This window comes from Natrix helvetica, assembly GCF_964273705.1.
Source record: "Natrix helvetica genome assembly, chromosome: 5".
Taxonomy (NCBI): domain Eukaryota; kingdom Metazoa; phylum Chordata; class Lepidosauria; order Squamata; family Natricidae; genus Natrix; species Natrix helvetica.
Window position 1 is genome coordinate 38,579,450 of NC_138551.1, and position 14,135 is coordinate 38,593,584.

General features: G+C 38.8%; 1 protein-coding gene across 2 annotated transcripts in view; it reads right to left on the bottom strand.

Moving 5' to 3' along the window:
- The window catches only part of PXYLP1 (2-phosphoxylose phosphatase 1), a 58,434-nt gene that overhangs the window by 20,621 nt on the left and 23,678 nt on the right, over positions 1 to 14,135 (bottom strand). Inside the window, exons 1-3 of one of the 2 annotated variants that reach the window (XM_081954440.1) lie at positions 9,078 to 9,208; positions 7,928 to 8,089; positions 5,932 to 6,058 (exon numbers count right to left, since the gene is read on the bottom strand). In XM_081954440.1, the coding sequence (XP_081810566.1) occupies positions 5,932 to 6,058; positions 7,928 to 8,089; positions 9,078 to 9,108 (320 nt within the window). In that variant the 5' untranslated portion in view covers positions 9,109 to 9,208. Of the gene's footprint in view, positions 1 to 5,931; positions 6,059 to 7,927; positions 8,090 to 9,077; positions 9,209 to 14,135 lie in introns of those variants that run through there. The other variant, XM_081954439.1, reaches the window with a different exon arrangement.

Genomic DNA, 14,135 nt, shown 5'->3' on the forward strand with positions numbered 1-14,135 from the left:
AGTGGGTCAACAGTCTGATTGGAACACCACAGAGCAAAAGTCCGCCAGGTGGCATCATAAATGCGGTTAGTAGAGCTTCTGCGTGATGCCTGAATGGTAGCAATGACGTAGAGGGAGATGTTATTGGGCTGTTAAGGCTTGCCGCTCAATCGCCATGCGGTTAACTGCAGCCACTGGGGGTCAGGATGACAAACTGACCCTTGGTGTAGAGACAGGAGAGACCGTGGGATGTGCCATGGGGTGGAGATTGACAGAGTCACTAGGTCGGCATACCAAGGCTGGCATGGCCAATTCGGCGCTAGCAGCAACAGTTCTGCCTCCTGCTCCAGCATTTTTTGAATTACCCTCTGAATGAGGGGAAGGGGAGGAAATGTGTACAGGAGACTCCTGGGCCACTGGTATCTGAGAGTGTCTACTCGATCTGCCACAGGGTCCATGAACCTCGAGTAATATCTGAGTACCTGGTTGTTGTCTGCCGTCGCAAACAGGTCTAGGACTAGGAGGCCGAACCGTAGAGTCAGTTGATAGAAGAGGCTCGGATGGATGGTCCGCTCCACCTGATCAATCGTTGTGTGTTCTGCCCCAAGAGATAACAGGTGAGATTCCGCCCACTGGCCCAACAGGTTGGATTCCTGGACCAGGAACGAGTTCCCCCCTGTCTGTTTATGTGTGCCTTGGTTGTGGTATTGTCCGTGAGGACTAATATATGTCGGGCCTGAGCCCTGTGGTGAAAGTGTCTGAGGGCGAGGTGAACCGCCCACAATTCTAGCCAATTTATGCTGTTTTGGTTCTATCCGAGGGACCACTGACCCTGAGACCCTAGGTCCTGCATGTGTGCCCCTATCCTGTCAGACTTGAATCCGTCATAAGTGTGAGATGGCATGGCTCTCTGAAAAAGGTCCCTTGCAAAATCGCCGGGGACTGCCACCATTTGAGAGAGTGTAATACCTGTCTGGGAAGGGGACCCTAAGAAGAGAGCTGCTCCTATCGGCAGGAGGCTCCTGCTGTGAAACCTGGCCCACGGGACAATCCCAAAGCAGGATACCATCTTGCCCAAGACTTGGGAGAGAAGAAGAAGGGATGCCTTGCGTAGACGTAGCACCTTCCTGACAAATTCCCTCAGACTGAGAATGCGGTTGTTGGATAAGAACACCCTCTCCGCCATCTTGTCTATTAAGACCCCAAGGTGGAGAAGGCAAATGCTGGGAACAAGGTGACTCTTTTTGAGATTCACCCTGTGATTCCGCAAGGTTTGAATGGTGAGGCCAAGATCTCTTTCTGCCTGAACTGGAGACCTGGACAACAAGAGGATGTCGTCCAGGTAACAGAGAATCCAAACTGGGGATGACCTGATGTGGGCGGCTAGTGCTGCCAGTACCTTTGTGAATACCCTGGGCGCAGAGGATAGACCAAACGGAAGAGCTCGGTACTGGAAGTTCCTCCCCCCACAGGAGAAGAGGAGATATTTTTGATGGTCTATGAAGATGGGGATATGATGGTAAGCTTCGGTCAAGTCTACTGATGTGAGGAAGTCGCCTTTCCTGACCGCCTGGAGGTTGGTGTGCACAGAATGCATTTTGAACCACCGACAATGTGGCGGTTCAATGTTTTTAGATCTAAAATCACTCTCCATCCCCTGGAATTCTTCGGTACCACAAACAGATGGGAATAAAAACCCTGCCCTTTCTGATGGGGAGGAACCGATGGGATGCCCCGGATGTTTAACAGGTGCTGAATGGCCTGTTCCATCAGTGCCCTCTTGCGAGGACAGCGAGAGACTGGGCATGGCATGAAGTGTTCCTGGGGGATGGAGAGGAATTCCAGCATGAGACCAAATTTGACAGTTTTGAGTACCCAATTGTCTGTTGTGGTCTCCTCCCAGCGGTGGGCAAAGAACGCCAGGCGGCCTCCGATCAGAAGAGAGTTTAGATAGTCATTTCCTACGTGAAAAATGGCGGTTGCCTCCTCCACGGTAAGATTTCTTGGAGAGGAAACGCTGTGTGTTTCTACTGGACCCATCCTGGTGAGATCCCTGTCTGGGAGTGTAGGATTGGCGTTGTGGACGGGGGAAGCAAGGTCCCCCGTCCGCCGGTCGAAAGAGCAACCGCCTATAGATGGGAGCGGGCCAACTGTCCTGTTTCTTGTAGATGGATGAAAGGACCTTGCGCTTGTCTTTAGATTCTGTGAGGTATGGGTCTAAGGGATTACCAAATAATTGGGTGCCACTGAAAGGGGAGACTGCTAGGCACCACTTAGTACGGACATCCGCCTGCCATGGCTTGAGCCAAAGCAGACACCTGGCCATGACCAGACGCCATGGCTTTAGAAGTGAATCTAGCAGCATTAAGGGAAAAATCAGCTGCAAATTCAACCGCTGCCCTGATCTTGTTGAGATCCCTATGTGATCTAGTGTCAGTGGGAGCGATGCACTCCTGAAGCTGTTCAATCCAAACCAAGGTCGCCCTGGAGAAAAAGGAAGTGGCCATAGAGGCCCTAACAGCCCAGGCCCCAGCCTGATAGTTTTTGACTAAGGTTTGATCTGATCTTTTCTCCTCAAGCTTGAGAACCTCATCAGAGACCCCAGTAGGTAAAGACAGGGCTGCAACCGGTGCGACCACTGGGGAAGTGTCGAAGAACTTGGTGAGGTCTGGTGCAATGTTGTAGAGACGTTTGTCAAGGTTGGTCAGCTGTGGGCCCATGCCTGGAAACTTCCACTGCTTCTGGATGACGTTCAGGAATATCTTGGGAACAGGGATCACCTCTTTTTCACTGCGGGTTCGGTGAATGGGTACTGGGACCCTCAGTTGAAGCCGGTTCTGGCGGTTTATCCTGTGAAGTAGAAGCTGAAGCAGAAGATGGTAAGTTAGCAGCTTTAATGGCCTTAAGTAGAAGGGACTTGAAACGATCAGTTTTGAATAATCCGGTAAAGGCAGGGGTATCTGGGGTGACCACCTCGTCATCAGACAGGTCTGAGTCTCACAGGTTATCTTGCTCTCCGCCAATTGAGCCTGAGAAGTAGAAGCAGAGGGATCAGGTTGCTAAGCCGCAGCAGAAGATTTATGCTTGTGGCGATGTGATGGAGGAGGTTGGGGTTGCTGTTGTAGGCCAGCAGCCATGACCTGTTTAATTGTTTCAGCAATGATGGTTACCATATCATCAGGAGAGGTGAACATGGTGTGGGGGGCCCCAGAGCCATGTGTAACTGGGAGGGAAGCCTGTTCAAAGGTGCGCACTCTATTGAGAAGAACATCAAAGAAATTGCCTCTGTTGTCAGGTTCCATCGAAGATGAGGACTCTGAAGAAGACAATTCCCCTTCTGAATAGGCCAGGGGGTGGTGGGTTCAGGGCCCATGGGAGGCAAGAAAGGTGGAGCTGGGGATGCCACTTGGTGATCCTCGGAGGGAGGGAGGGAGGGAGGGAGGGCTGGGCAGTTAGAATATGTTGTTGTTTTTGTGCCCTCTGAATTCTTTCTCAAGGGCCTTCTGCCTGGGCTCTTCTGCCCTGGTAGTCGCTTTAGAGACCTTGGGGTTTACTCCTGAGGAAGGGGCCTCTTTGGCTTGCCTCTTCCTCCTGCTCTTTGCCCCTAATGGCCCTGCCTCCTCAAATCCTGCATTCGTATCCATAGCTGGATCAGCCATTTCCCCAAACATAAATCAACACCCCAATAAGATAGGCAACGGTCTCACCTGTTTGCTGGCCAGGCGCTCCTGATCCAGTCCACCTGGGGTAATCCCGCATTGCTGGGCACTCCAAATGGCTGCTGTAGAGTTTGCTACTTTTTTAAAACGTCCAAAATGGCTGACTTTTTTTCTCTGAGACTTTTCCGAGCCTCAAAATGGCCACCGCTATCTTCGCGGGCTTTTCCGACCTGCAAAATGGCTGCCAATACTAAGTGTGGCCAGGCGATCTGCAGAATGGCCACTGGACTTACCTGGAACCGCTGCGCGCAAAATGGTCGGTTGCGCCTCACTCTGAGTGCCCAGAATCAAGGAGCGCCACGGGGAAACAGCCTTGGAGCCATAGCTCGTGAGCTGGCCAATCTGATTGCAAGGCAGGCTTCCTGAGCGAACTCGTGGCTGCAGGCAATCAGATGGCTGAGGAGAGGCAGCCAGAGATCAGTTTCGAATTTCCCTCCAATTTGTAGAATAAAGGATTATTTAAGGAACCAATTTAAAGGAACAACAAATTTTTGGAAAAATTCACCAATTAAAGATATAATTAAATAATATGGAGGAGAGATCAATTTTCACAGCCAGTCCAGGTTGGACTGAGTCTGAAACTGGGGAGGAGCCACAAGGGCCCAATGACATCATAAGTGTAGACTCAGTCCGATTGGTTAATGGACCGAGCATACCCAGTCTGGCTGCTGTCTATATGATAACAAGAAAATGCCTTTGACAACTTTGGACTTTTTTCTAGTACTATTGTAACAGATATTTTTAGAACTGTAGTTGTCATGTCCTATAAAATGTCCAAATGGCTTTGAATTAATATTTAATTAATATTTCATTCCCTAGAGTAAGTTCATTAAAAATCCAATCAGTGCAATTAACAACTTATTCATCACTTATCTTATTACAAAATGTAATTGCTTACTAGAGCCAATTCAATTTACTTCTATTCAAGGCTATTCTAGAAAAATGCATTATGCATGGCTCACTTCAGCACTGTAGCGTTCTATTTGACAAAATGTGTTTATCACAAAAGGTAATTGAGTTCTGATTCTCTGTTAAATGATTTTAGTTTACAATTGTATGGAAAAGTTGAGATGCTTGTGAATTCTGACTCATTGACTAAAACAGAAGAGACAGAAACAGACACAATATTTATATGTTACAGAGTTAAACACAACATTCTTCAAATTTTAATGCATTCTATTTATGTACAGTTATTTACAGATTCAAGGTAAGAAAAGAGTATAAATATGTCAGGTGCAATGTTTGGGCTTTCTTTCAATCAGTACTTGGTATTATCTCCTTTAACATAAATAGTAGCTTCTATTATTATTATCAGATAAGAATATTTATATTCTTGTCTTTGTAATTATTTTCCCACTCTTCCTTGCAGAATCTTTCTAGTTTGGAAATAATCTTAGTTTATTAGCAATTGTCATTCTGCTGAAATATCCAGCTTCTTTATAACTTGAAATGAATATTTTTCTACAGAATTGGCATAATATACTACCTTAAAAATGAAAAAGTCTAGTAAAATGGATGAGTAAACGAATGACTAAATGATTGGCTTTTATCATCTTAAAACAACCTTAAATCAGTTTTTCCTTTTTAATGTGTTATTATTCTGGCAATTATTCCTTCATCAACTTCTCTTATATTCAATGCAATAATGCAACTTCTTTTCACCATTTATGAAAATCTAAGATGTTGGAATTGATAATATAGATATTTTTTTTCTTTTCCTCTTCAGCACTGCATCTTTAAATTGTAAGCCTAATTGTAAGATCGTCTCTATGTATAAAATAACTAGAATATAAAACCAGTATAATATGATTAAGTACTAACAAATCCAACCCAATCAACAACACGTGCTTTTAGCACTGATTGGAGAAAAACCAGAAAAGCAGCTTTCTGCTTTCCAATCAGCTGAAATTCCAGTGCTTTCAAGTAAAGGATTAAAATGTTTTCTACAGCTGTGAGTCACCTCTGTTAAAAAATCTACCAATTTTGAAGTGGCAGAAAAGAGATTAATGAGAGAAAGCAAAAGGAAGATAAGAATATAAGCTTATCAATATTGTGTGAATGAATATGCAGAACACTATAGAACTAAAGCATGAAAGAATCCTTTTAGAAAAAGTTTGTAGGTCTGAGCTTTGATGACAATCTATTAAAAATGATTATGAATTTTGATCAGGCACTAACATTATTTGTGCAGAAATAAAATATACAAAGCATTAGTATAATACAGAAATGTTACCTGTTAGGCATTAATGTACAGTCAATGTCTGGTCGTTTTGTTCTGGGAATGGCATACAGAGGATATCGGTCTCCATGACGAATTAGTACATGAACAGATATCAGTTTAAAATAGTGAGGTCCATGACCTATAAGAAAAAGAGCAAGAATAGACTCATAATGGGGAACCCTTTTAGAGTTCCAATTGAACTGCAAGAATTTATAATACATTTACACCTTTAATTAAACATACAACATTGGCACTGAACAAGTGTAACAGTTGAGATTGTTTTCCACAAAAGGTGACTAAAGGTGGATTATAAAACTCTTTGTGTGAGAGACATATTGCACACAAGAGAGATGAAGTGACTCAATAGGTATTTAGCTAGATCAAGAACTCTCCAAATAAACTCTTCTGAGTAGGTTTGACAGTATGAGAGAGAAATAACTGCTGCCCTCTTATACTCACTCACTGGATACAATTCTCTCTAAGTTCAGTCAGTAGGATTTGGAACTTTTTTACGGAATATGAACTGGCATCCTTCTTTTGCTGCCAAGTCCCCATAATATTGCCTTCATCTTTTTCCCAACCTACTCCTCAGTTTTACTTAGCATTTTTCCTCCTATTGCAGCCAACAAGCTGTGACAAGGGCCATTCAGCCCCGAATACAAGAAAGTTATTTCAAACCAGGTTCTCCCCCTAAAATTATCAGTTCTCCAAACTGATCCCAAATAGCAGCTGACAGGTATGTGTGGTGGGAAGACATAAGAATTTTATTTATATATGGGTTATGATATAAAAATAATTATCTGTATTTGATGATTATATGTAGAATTGGAACTGCTCATTGTTCGGCATATTTATGCTTTAATTTTTTTCTGTTGCATTTATTTTCACTTATTTCTTTAAACATCTGTTATGGTTCTTGGTTTTTTTTGGATAATGTTTTAATTCTTGTGTTTTGTTTATTTTGCTTTTCTTATTATTTTAAAAGCAATAAAACTATTTTTTAAAGTATTTGTGGTGGTTCTGTGTATGGTGAAGGAGGAGAGAGAGAACCTTTTTCTCTGTGGTTTCAAGCACAATGAGTCCAAGATGCCTGTCAGCTTCATCAACTTTGATTATCGTATAAAAAGCAGCTAATAAGGGTACTGGGTATTGAAATAGCATGCATTTCATGCAAGCCCTACTTATATTCTCTCTGTCAGCTGCGCTTCAGAGTGTCAATAATTTGGGCTGATGCAGGTCATTGCTCTGGATGAAAAGCTCCTTTCCCCTGCCATCTTCTTTCTTTTGCACCAGACAGCTGGTGCCCAGGAAAAGAGAGGGGGTGGGTGAAAGGAGGAGGGGGTGAATTCTGACAAGCCAATGGACAAAGCTATTGATTGGTTGCCTGGTGATACTGAGAAGGTCCTCTGGCTGTAAGCCAGAACAGAGGCAATTGGTAGTGATGATGGGGCAGCAAAATGTATACCCATTTTACTTTTCAGCTGGACCAGACATTTTAACTGATTTAGGGGGAAGAACCCTGATTCGAACATAGGGAACAACAATGGAAAAGTTTTAGAGTAATCAAATAGGAAATCAAAGAATCTACTTCCTATGACTGCATAAAACATCTGTATGAGGTACAGCTCTAATGGAAACTACTGCTGTACTATGTATAAATAATAGTGCTAATTGGGCTATTTTTAATAAAATCCATTTTCTAATGCTTGCAGCTCAGATTCAGAAGCTGCATGCTTTTCTACAAAAACCATTCATTCTACTTAAAGCTTCTAAGGATTTTAAATGCAAGGCATGACGAGATCAGTCCTGTGGGGGAGGCACAAAATTATATTTGAGCAGCTGTTCTAGTTTAAGCTAGTAGGTAATGTCTGAGCGTTGTCTTTACTTTTATGTTAAATGCTGCTTTCTGTTTGGAATTTGAGAGCATTCTATTAGCAAGGTTTCAGAACTGCAATAGAATTAAGCAAATAAATATGAAGAGCAGTCAACAACAAAATTGCATAGTTACCTTCCATACTGCGTTCAGAGATGCTGGGAACATTACAATAAAACTGGGCTTCATAAATAGGATCAATAGCAGGTGGCTCTGTTAGTGGATTAGGCATTATTCTCTTTCGATTCTTGGAATGCAGACCATCGTCGTTAATTGGCTTAACAGGAATCAAATGTACTAAAATATAAATAACCAACATCAATTGATACTGATTAGTCTATTGCTAAATTATTTATTTGCATAATTCAAAATTCAAAATGCATAAATAAATATGGAATAAATATAAAAACAGGAAATAGACTTCCATACTTCTTATACTAGACTTCTGGTATAAAATCTATTTCTACATCACATTAATTAATGATTTCTTAGTAGGTGGTATGTAATGTAATGATATAATTTTGCTGATGGAATGGTATTCATTAGTAAAACAATTTCTATCTTTTCATTATGCATTGCTTTTGATCTTTATAACAGATTTAAATGCAGACAGTGTAAGAGAAATAGTATCCAAACAAAATTCTGCTGACAAAGGAACCAGTAAAATAAAATCACAAGGTTTTAATTAAAAGCATAAGCAATAAATAAATTGTCTAGAGCTCTAACATTGCTATTTTATGTAGAGTGAATTATGTTTTCTTAGAAAATATAGTTTTCAATGACAATCCATGTCAGCTTCCTTAAATATGTTTAAATTCTATTCTGCCTAAAAAAGAAAATCCTTTGAAATAAATGGTTTTTCCAGGATTATCTTTACTACATACAGCATATTCTATATACAACATAACATGAAGTAAGAGTCAAGAAAAAAATAAATATGCCCATCTCCTGGTTTAGCCTAATAAATATTCCTCTTTGAGTAACTATTACTACTGAAAACAGCATTTTGTCATAGATTTTATATTTATCCTAATTTTGCCCACCTTACATGATTATGCATACAATATGTATACTACTGCTTTCAGTATAATCACTTTTGGAAAACAAAAGGAACAATATAAAATAAAGATAGAATCTCTTGAGTTGTAGTATATCTGTTCATCTTTTTTTATCCATTCAGAAGGCTCATTTTTTAAAATTAAGAACACAGTTATTAGAATAGCAAATACTATTAATACTAAAATAACTAAAAGGAAGATACAGAAGAAAAATAATTAATATTTACCCCAAAAAATCAGACATGGAAGAAAATCCATTCCCTTTTTCTTTCGACTTTAAAACGTTGACTATATTTTTTTCTGAATATTAGCCTTAAACACAGTAGGTCCTTTCAATATGGCACAACCAAACTATTTGAAAGCACTTTTACAAACTTGAGAAACCACATAGCAAACTTTGTTTAAAGGATCCATGGTAAATTTTCATTGGCTTTCAACATAAAACAGACATACTAGAAAAGTTCTGCCAAGAATGAAAAAAGAAATGTTAACTCATTCATCAGCAGTTATTTAGAAAAGTGATGCTAAAATATTTTCCAACAAGATTATTTGTCTTATGTGTAAACAGACAAAAAAAGGTACTCTTTGGCTCTAATTCTGGACTACCTCTTTTGCTGATCTATGAAATTGAGCAAGGTCACAGAAAGGCATGCTCAGACTTTATACTGAGCATGATAATGAGTATAGGAAATTTTCTGGAATGAACTATGTAGAAATGTATTCTGCTGTTTCCCAATCTGGCATCATATATTAGATGTATTTGATTGGGATAAATCAGCTTTTCCTAAACTGGTACTTTTCATGTTTGGAAGGTACAAAGTTGGGGAATAGTGGGCTAAAAAAAGGTGTACTCCCTTTATTGACTACTCAGCTCACTGAATCATTGCTCATATTCTTTCCATAAATCTGATAGAACTGAACATGGGCATTTAGAAAAGTAGCATTGTTTCTAACAGGAGACAATATCTTAAGAATTACCTAAATTGTTACTGAGTGGTTCTTTAAGTACATGTCAAATTTCTGTTACTTCCATTGTCCTATGAAGAGGAAAATATGCCATAGAAAAACAGGCTAAGTGCAACAGAAGAGATAAGGAACAAGACAAATTATGCAATAACTGATATGGCGTGAGAAGAAAAAGCTTTGGAAATATTTCAGAGGCAGGCAAACATATGGTATATTTATGCATTCTAACACCTGCACTCAAATTTCACAGATCTATTTACAGTAAAAAATCCAGGAAATCTATTATTGCTTATTTCAAAATGTCTTTCTTGAGTTATCAAGAGTCCCCCCCCCCCCCAAGATTAAAGTGAGGTATTGTTGTTATATTTCATATTAAATCTATTCATGGAAATATAAAAATCCACGAGCAAGACTCCCAATCCTCAACATGTATTAACAAGAAAACTAACAAACAACGGAAAACTCCAAATCACATTTCAGCCATTCCTTTTAATAACCTCTATAACATTTGTCCAAGGGTCTACGTTGATTGTACATTGTACAATGATACCAGTTCAGATACCAACAATCACAGGGTTTCCACATTTAAAATTGTCAGTTTCAATGACCTTATGTCTGAACCAGTGAAATTGACTAGTAAGATTGAAAAATAATTATATAGCTTTAAGTCTAAGACTCTCATTAAATATTTGAAAAGCTTAAAATGATGAATCTACTGCAACAATATTAGTAAATTGTAATGTTTTCTACTTTGAGAACTAATATTATTTACCCTGGTGCAAGAAAAGAATACTAGTTCTTGATTAAATTGGTTTCAAAAACCCTCCAAACCACTGGCTTTTAAGACTGAATTATTACCTATTGGACCACAGCTGTGTTTCATTTATGAGTACAACAGTAAGTCCATAATATTGATTTTAGTCTGAGAACAGAGGTGTCTGAAATGGCCTAAGGTAAACAGCATTAAGGTTTGACTTTTAAAGGCCTTCAACTATAACATATTTGGCAGTGTTTCCAAAGAAACAATACCTGTAACCTTGTCATCTCTTGTCTTAGGGTGATCTTTCTCCCTCAGGAAAAGTGCTTGTCACTATGTACCCCTCAAGAGAATATGCACACAATGTATGTGCATACACCCCACATTCCTTCCAGAATAAGAAATGTTATGCAGAGCACAAAAAGAAATAAGAAATAGTAAGCTAAAGAAAAGGAAACAAAGCTATATCTACTTTACAACTACACTATTAATAACTTTCTAGCCTTGAAAATCTTTACTTCCTCTACATCCCATATATTTCATAAACTGCTTTTGTCTCCTTTAAAATTCCCATCTTTGTCTTTGAGAATTGAATCTCTATCAAATCACAACTTCCTAGGTTGGTTCAGACTTACTCACTTTTCCTTCATGTATTAGTTTTGTTATTTGTCCTCTTTAATTTTCTCTATATAATCAAAGTATCTCAATGCTATCAAAGCTTTCAGAAAATTCAAACAAATAATTATAGTAACAAAGTGTCTGTTTCAGTACTAATAATGTTTCTTGATTTATTTTTTCCTCTATGAAGATCATAACACCTAGATTGCAACGGCTCCTAAACCTAAAATAGTATATAATCTTTCATCTAAATAATGACAAAAAGCTCTTTTTTTATACAACATTTATAAGTCGTCTTTTGTCAAGAGCTTAATTTTGTCCTGAATAGATGCTTTATATTATGAGGAATGCATGATGGTATATACATGAAGAAATCTAAACATTTATTCAAAAGTTAAATAACTCCATTTTTTGTGGACAAAGAAAAATCAGCCCAGACATTAAAACAATCCAAATGATTTATCAATTTCAATCATACTCTCTCCCCCCACTCCCCGTCTCCCGCACACACAGACGCACATACACACAGAAGTCATAGGTAACAATACTTGGTTTATATACTTATTTTGTGCATAACTCTTATATTTGCAAGGATGGCACGTATTTTACAATAACGTAAAAGCACATATATACATTAAAACTCAATCATGCTATCTCTAATATGGGCTTCTTAAAATTAATATGTAACGGACATTTAAACAAAAGACTACTAATTTTTTAATAGATAAGTATCTGCTGAACAAATTCATAGATTAACATTCCCAAAAGAATAGCTCATGTTATAAGAGAATTTTGCTATGAGTAAAAGTTATTGCTACCCTGTTTCCCTGAAAATAAGACTTCCCTGGATAATAAGCCCAATCGCGCTTTTGAGCATATACACTAAAATAAGCCCTCTCCCGAAAATATGCTCTCCCTGAAGATATTGCAACACAGCAGGAGCCATGAGGTGATCACGCTCGCCCACCTCCTGAACCTCAAAAGTAATAAGACCTCCCCAAAAATAAGTGGATCAAAAATAAGAGCCTGTCTTATTTTCGGGAAAACAGGGTAGTTATTCTGAAACACGACTTTCTTCTTGCCTTGAAGAGAGTGTTGCAATATGCCACTGACATTTTAATCCAGTTTAATAGAAGCCACTAAAGTATATTTGTTTGGTACAATGGTAAAAGCACGTGCATATCCTTATAATAGTTGCATGTATACAACCCACATTTTACCATCTTCACTATACCCTTTTATATGGTTCATTGAATAGCACTTTATCAAAAGGAGACCCAATTCTTTTGTACAACTTTTTCTTGATAAATTCATGCTGGCTTCTGCCAAACAATGCATTCTTTTCTAAATGATCACAAACCACCCGCTTAATAGCCTGTACTAGAAGTTTGCAAAGGACTGATGCTAAGCTGACATCTGTTTTTTATCCTTTTTTATTCTCCTCTTTTTGAAAATAGGAACGTGCACCCTACACCAATCATTTGGCATTATATGGTTTCTCAAAGCACTCCACACTGGTATCTATTAAGATCTTCAAGGTCTTCAGACATAACTGATCTATTTCTGAATCCTTAAATTTATTCATGGTAGTAAGACTCTCCTCACCATGTATTCACTTTGAGTTACCACTTCCTCTTTCTGTCAGCTGAGCTTTTCTCTGTCACTATCTTATTATTTTCTCCAAGTAGCAAACCCATTGTCTTCATCATCCCCACCTACCCATCATTATTAATACGATAGCCAAAATAAGCTCTTATTTTGCATTTACTTTCTTTTGTTGCGCTTCTGTTTTGCCAACTTTCTACAGATATTAGCTATAGATTTTTACATGTAGAATTTTTTATGTATCAATGAATTGAAATTAGGTCTCCATTTTTGTTTATTCAAATTTTCCATTTTGTGTACTTTGAAGCACAAAATGATGTGAGATTCTTACAAAGTTTCCAACTGTTTTGCCTCTTCAATCTGATTCACCCGATTGATTAGGATTAGGTCTAGAAAAGTTTTGTGTCTACGTCAATATTTTGGAAAATAAAACAGTCTGAAAGAACACTTGAAAAATGTTTGGGGCTATGCAGTTGGGACTATAACAACTAACCAAGATGGTTTTTCAACAGCTGTCTTTTGGTATTAAGTCATTGAATTTAACAACTAACTTAAGGCCTAAAAAACACCACCACCATCAGCCACCATAAGCAGCCCTCCCATTGTATGTTGGGAACTTTCAACTGGTCACCTTTGCTGACTGGTTGCAGCATTCTTCAATCATGTGACCACAATTTGAGACCTTTTTTTGCTAGTTTCTGGCATTCAAATAAATGGATTCCCTTAATGATCACTTTTATTTAATGACCACCTTGTTCGTTTAACAACCACAGCACTTCTAGTCATGTGTATGCTTCGACTTATATCCATAACAACTTATTATTATATTTCTGGTCCCAATTGTAGTAGTAAGTTAAAGGCTACCTGCAAAATTCTAATAGCATATTCCACTATTATGCCATAGATTAGGGAAGTGGCAACGTACTCCCATAAAGGTTTGTAGTTTAAATTTCAATCTAGAACAGGCTTGTTAATGACAATGACTGATCAGCTGAAGGACGCTCCTGATTGGCTGAGCATTTGACAGTCAGAGCGGAACAATGGAGCATCCTTACATCTGCACATATGGCGAAACCACGGACAGAACAGTATTTGCTTGATATCTATCAAAATGCTATGATTTATTTACATTATAGATTATATAGATTTATTTACATTATATTATACATTATTAAATCCCGACCCTCTGGAATGACCTTCCCCCTGACATTAGAACGACCACGGACCTCCGCTCCTTCCACCAGAAGCTCAAAACCCACCTGTTTCATCTAGCCGGCCTGGCCTAATTCCAGCTTTCCCACCTCAGTTTGTATTTTTAAATTTTACGGTTTGGTTTTAA